This window comes from Bathycoccus prasinos, chloroplast, assembly GCF_002220235.1.
Source record: "Bathycoccus prasinos chloroplast, complete genome".
Classification (NCBI taxonomy): domain Eukaryota; kingdom Viridiplantae; phylum Chlorophyta; class Mamiellophyceae; order Mamiellales; family Bathycoccaceae; genus Bathycoccus; species Bathycoccus prasinos.
In genome coordinates, this window is record NC_024811.1 from 66988 (window position 1) to 72700 (window position 5713).

The 5713-nt window shown below is 41.4% G+C and overlaps 2 protein-coding genes across 2 annotated transcripts in view; both read right to left on the reverse strand. All coding sequences in view use genetic code 11, as the record gives it.

Moving 5' to 3' along the window:
- BathyCg00270 (Uncharacterized protein (Partial)) overlaps positions 1–4931 on the reverse strand; it is a gene marked incomplete at its 3' end in the record, with an annotated part of 5238 nt that extends 307 nt beyond the window's left edge. Inside the window, exon 1 of the mRNA in view lies at positions 1–4931. This exon is cut by the window's left edge and continues 307 nt beyond it. Within this exon, the coding sequence (YP_009056910.1) occupies positions 1–4931 (4931 nt within the window).
- Positions 4932–5025: 94 nt separating this feature from the next.
- Rps2 (Ribosomal protein S2) lies at positions 5026–5709 on the reverse strand. The gene has a single exon. It carries the CDS (start codon positions 5707–5709, stop codon positions 5026–5028), a length of 684 nt encoding a protein of 227 aa, YP_009056911.1.
- Positions 5710–5713: the final 4 nt, after the last annotated feature.

Sequence of the window (5713 nt, forward strand, 5' to 3'; positions counted from 1 at the left end):
TCAATTCCCGCTTGAACTCGTTCAAGTTGTGAATCCCATCCTAATGGGGAGAAACGATCTCCGAGTTGTTCTGCAAATTCGTGTGCATAGGTGTCATAACATGTTTCCATGCCAAGAATGATTTCGGATGTGCCTTGGAGTTTTCGGTTTGTTTGCTTGAAAAACGCAATTTCTGAAAGTAAATCAAAAATACCCCATGTTACGAGTGTTGCAGCATCCGCATGATAAACTGTTTCTTTTGTAAATGGGAGTGGATTCATCTCAGTCATTTGTGTTGAAAGCACAACGTTAATGTACGCCGGATCCGAAGCAGACATTGAGCCTTTTGGTGGGGCCAGTGTCTCATACATTAATGTATACGCGCTACGGCGTCTCGCTTCAAATTCTTCGGGACTACGGGCATTTGAAAAGCTTCCAGTCATTGGCCACCCTTCTTTCGGTTCAAATTGTCCGGAGAACTCGTAATTTTCTAAAATCATGTGAATCCATTTCGTTTCAAATGGAATAAAACCATCATTTTTGATTGTTGAAGAAAGACGGTGTGGGAAATTACTTTTTTCTTCATACGCAGTGAGTCGTGCATAAAATCCGTCTTCAAAAATATCGGTACTATGCACATATTTATCTTCATGGCGCATGATTAGACGGTTACATGACCCTACGGCTTCTGCAAAGGATTCATTTGAATGTTCGTAATTCGCTTTACGTTCATATTTCGTTACTGCGAGGAACCCAGAGAGACCGACCATTTGCGCAACTTCTTGTGCACTATACCCAAAGGTTGTAAGCGCAAAAAATGGTAGACTTACATCTTTTTTCGTTGCTCGACCGTTTGTTTCTAACGCAGTGGTGAGAAGTGAATAGCGCTGGAGTGCATTTGGAAGGTTAAATTTAATCGCCCATTCAAAACGTCCAGAACGTACACATGCCGGATCCATGTATTTTGATGTTTCTACGGATCCAATAATAAACGGCTGACGGATTGTTGATTTTTTTCGATCCACAATACCATCAAAACAAACTAAAAATTGTGCACAGTTACGTACATTAAAATAGCCAGTAAAGATACTACGGTGTAACGTAATGAGCTCTAAATTTTTAATATAGAGAATACATGGGTAATTTAAACGCGCACGGTAAAAAAGTGAGCGAAGTCGGAAGCAACCCCACTTTTGGTGTACGAAACGCATTCCTTCCGTTAACATAATTGGAAGGCCTGATTCGCTCGCAAGAGCACGGGCCATAAGGGTACGCCCATTTCCACTTTCACCAATAAGTAATAATCCACGTGGAAGTGAGTCAAGCGAATATTTTCCTGGTCGAATGGCTGCAAGAAGGGGAGTATGATCCCAAAAGTTTTGAACTTTAAGAACCATTGGCATTACTGCTGGGAAATAACGTTCAATTTTTGAAATGGTTTCATCCATATTTTTATGGCTTTGGCTATACAAGTATTGGCCAATTTTCTGGTTTAGACCACTTTGCTCATTTGGCCCATTTGTTACGGTTGTAATCAGGCTATCCATGGTCTCAAACACTTCAAGACTTGTTTTAAATGGTGGTTCCTCTTTTTCACAGGCATATAACCCACGGATTGGTGCGGAGTTCCAGAATGTTTCGACAGGAACTGCTCCTTGTAATGCTCGTTGTGAATTCGTCGTTTGACCAAAGACGTTTGTAAGTTGCTTTTTGTACCAAAGATACATCTCTCCGTTTGGTGGTAAAAAGGCTGCACGAACACGGCGTGGAATAAGTGGTAAAATATCAATTTCCCAAAAATTAATTAAAATACCAGGACGATAGGTTTCAGTAAACCCACGGACACGTCGGAATGCACTCATTAACTCACGCATTTGACGTGTCCCTCCTTCGTTCCCCGTAAGATCCGTGAATTTAGCACGTTGTGGGGCACGCCCTAAATGTGTGTAATACTTATGTGTCTCTGTATTTTTAGCGCGGGCACGGCAAATAACCTGTGCTTGATAGCGTTCTGTGCGGCGAATGAGATAAATAGCGATTACTGGGTAAACAACAAGGGCGTTTGCTTGCCAAAAACGAATAAGTCGAACATGCACTTTTGCGAATGCATTTGTAATATTGTCCTCAAGTTCCCAACTTGTGGAAGCAAGCGAACGACTGTGAACCTCATGCGTTCCATGAAGAAACATTCGGGTTTCCGTTTCGGGGTTGGCTTCCGTCTGAAAAAGTTTAGCTTCCGTATGGCTTAAGCCTGTTAATTCATCTCCAAAGTGTGGGTCTGATGCAACGTCGGCATGGTTTAACTTTGCTTGCGCGTATGCTGAAGCAAAACCAGGTTCAAAGTCTTCCGGCGACGGTTCGTTTTCTTCCGTTTCGTCCGCTTTTTCGACATTTTCTAACGTGTCGTCAAGGTTATTACCCATTTTACTTTCGTGGTGCAGGAATTCGTCAACATCTGTATTTTTTAAAACAGCTGGATTGTAGGGTTCATCGATTTCGACATCCATATCCAGTTCAGCAACTGAGTTTTCGGTGTCGTTGTCAAGATCATAAAGTGTGTCGCCTTCGAGTAATTCGATGGAATCCACGGGGTCAACAGAGTGTACCTTACCATTAGATTCTTCAATTTTGGTCTCGAATTCAGGTAACTCGTCATCGTCTTCATCTTCGACATCACTCGTTTCGTCGTCATCTGTTTCCGTTTCGAGCATGTTGGAAGTTTCAGTTGTTGGAGTTCCATTTGGTTCAGGCTCTGTTTCGTCCTCTTCGCTCGTCATGTCATTGTCACTTTCGTGATTCTCGTCAACTTCACCGAAATATTCATTGGTTTCTTCATCCATTTCATAACGGCTGTACCAACGTGTTGTTTCATCCGGTGCTTTCTCGATGTCTTCAAAATGTACTTTGTATTGACCCAAATCAGGATCAGCCATTTTAGCAATATCTTTCACTGCAAGGAACGGGTAGGTCATTTGAGTGGTTGGAAGTGTCCAACCTTTCACGTTCATTAACCCAGTATTAAGGCCTGCCATTTGCGTTTTTGCTTCAATAGCAATTGGGGTAGTTTTCCCCCCTCTCGCCCAACTTTGATCCGCATTTGCAAAGGCTGTTTTTGCAGTCTTTGTAGGTTTTGTTGTTGCAGCTGGCCAACGTGTTGGCATTAAACTGTAATAGTTACGGAGACTAGTGTCACGTTGCCCCTCATCCAGTGAATAGTCGCTTTCCAGGTCGTCCATGGAGAGTGGGTTGCCGTTTTCCTCACTGTCTGTTTCTTGAGTTTCGAAGTCGAGTTCGTCTTCACTATCTTCACTAAACGTTGTCCCATTGTTTTCCTCATCATCTTCCAGTCCGCTTAAATCAACTTTAATTGGGTCTTTTACAACGGGTGTCAGATCAAGGTTTTCGACAAATGTTGGATCTTCCAAAAAGTCCGTAAGATTTTGAATAACGTCTTCAATTGGTGCTTCCAGCTGTTCGTTGGGTTCCGCAACGCGTTTTCTTGTCTTTTTTCTGTCTTTGAATGAATATGGATAAGGACGTGTTTCTGAACCTGTCATTCCAAGCGTAAGCGGTTTTGGGTAAAGGTCTTCGATCGTTTCTGTATGTGTATCCACTTGAAGGTTATGGGCTTCAACATATGAGTGATCAAATGCATCGGGGGCCATGATAATTTCCATTTCTGGTTGTAACGTCTCTTCAAATTTTTGAATATCGTCTTCACGTGGCGCAAAAGGCTGGTCTAAGCGTAAATTCATGTCAAATGTGCGCTCAACATAAAATTTATTGTCGCCATAGATCTTAAATTCTGGCATACGTGTTTGGCCTGGTTGCACCCCAGGTGTACGCAGTTTCATTGGTACACCGCCCGTTTCGGTGAAGCTTTTGTCTTTTGATCGGTTAAACGGTTTTAAGTGAATTAAGTCTTCAGTTGGGATAGTTGTACGAAGAACATTATGCTTTTTATAGAAGACAAGTGTTTTCGTCGTACCTTGCTCTTGAACTTCAGATTCATATTGAACTTTACGTTCTACATTTTCTCCATAGGCACCGTAGGCTTGTGGACTATCCACTTGAATCGAATCGTAGACTGCTCGAATTCCTTCGTCGATTAAACGTGCATGATTTTCCTGTGCTTCTTTTGAAATGAGTACTGGCGTGAATGTGCGTGGCCCTTGAAACATGAGTTTTCGCTCTTGTTCACTTTGGCTATAATGGTGCAAATAGTTCACCATCCCAAAAACATAAGAACCGAGGGCAATTGTTGCTATTGCAGAACGATAATCAATGAATTGAAATGCTTGGCGTGCGAAACGACGAGTTTCGGTTTCTAGAAAGTATTTATAGCGGTATGCGACTGCGAAAGCTGGCGTAAACTCACTTGTCCATTGTCTCCATAAAATTTGCCCAGTTAAGCGATCTCGAGGAATCCAGTGTAAGAGGCGCCCACGGGTTACTGTCCATACAGCTTGTGGTACACGTGGCCAATAGCGCATGCCGTTATAATAGAGACTCCATGTCAGTTCACTCCATGCACGTTCTCCACGTGCCACAAGGGTTTGCAGAATGAGTTGGCTTTCACGTGTCACCCACGGCTTTTCTGCATATTTTTTTTTAAATTCTTTGAGTTGAGGGTCTGGATCATTATAAACACTCCAGCCTTGTACTTTTGCATATAAGGTTTCTTCGGTGAAGAGTTCGCCGTTTGCAATTTTTTCAAGGTATTCACGTTTAAGTTCTTCTTGACGTGCCATTGCCTTACTATCAAATAGAATATTGAACCAGTCTTGGTTATAGGCAGGTTGTTCAAAAAGGTATTTACTAATCTCCTGGCCCTTGGTACCAGGAGGTGTTGGCACAAGATCCGTGAGTGTGACTAACTTTGTATTGTCTGAGCGCACCACGGCTTTGTCCACGTTACTTTGGGTTTCAAAATCCTCGAGTTGCACGATCATCCTCCAATTTTTTTCGTTTTTATAGTTTGTAGTTGCTCGACATTGAAGGGATGTTTCAAACATCCCTTCAATGTCGATTTGAAAAACTACGTTTTTAACTTACTAATTGCTTTAAGATAAATTCCACTGAACGTGTTGAATCATCATTGGCTGGAATTCCATATGTTGTGTAGCTTGGGTCACAGTTTGAATCTAAAAGTGTAATTGTTGGAATGTTTAATTTTTGACATTCTAATACAGCATTTCGTTCATGTGGTTGACCTACAATTACTACTAAATCTGGAAGTGATGAAAGTTGGCGGACACCACCAAAGAATTTATCTTTGCGTTCCATTTCCTTTTCTTTCTGTACAAGTTCTTTTTTCGTTAATCCAGTTGTTTTCGGATCTTGCTCAAGAAGTTTGTCTAAGTCATTTAAGTTTTGAATACATGCTGAAATTGTTGACCAGTTTGTTAATAAACCTCCAACCCAACGTGTGTTTACATAATGTGCATTACATTCTTCGGCAATGTTTTTAATTACTGGTGCGATTTGTGGGCGTGTTCCAACAAAAACAACATTTTTTGCTTTTTTAAATGCAATGCGTGCTTTTTCAAGTTCATCTACAGTTTGAACAATATCTAAAATATGGATACCGTTCTTCTCTTCGTAGATGTAAGGAGCCATTTTTGCATTCCAGCGGCGTACTTGGTGGCCAAAGTGGACACCAGTTTCAAGCATAGCTTTTAACTTTTCTTTCATAGTTTTATTAAAGTTCATTTCAAAGTCGATCAACATTCAC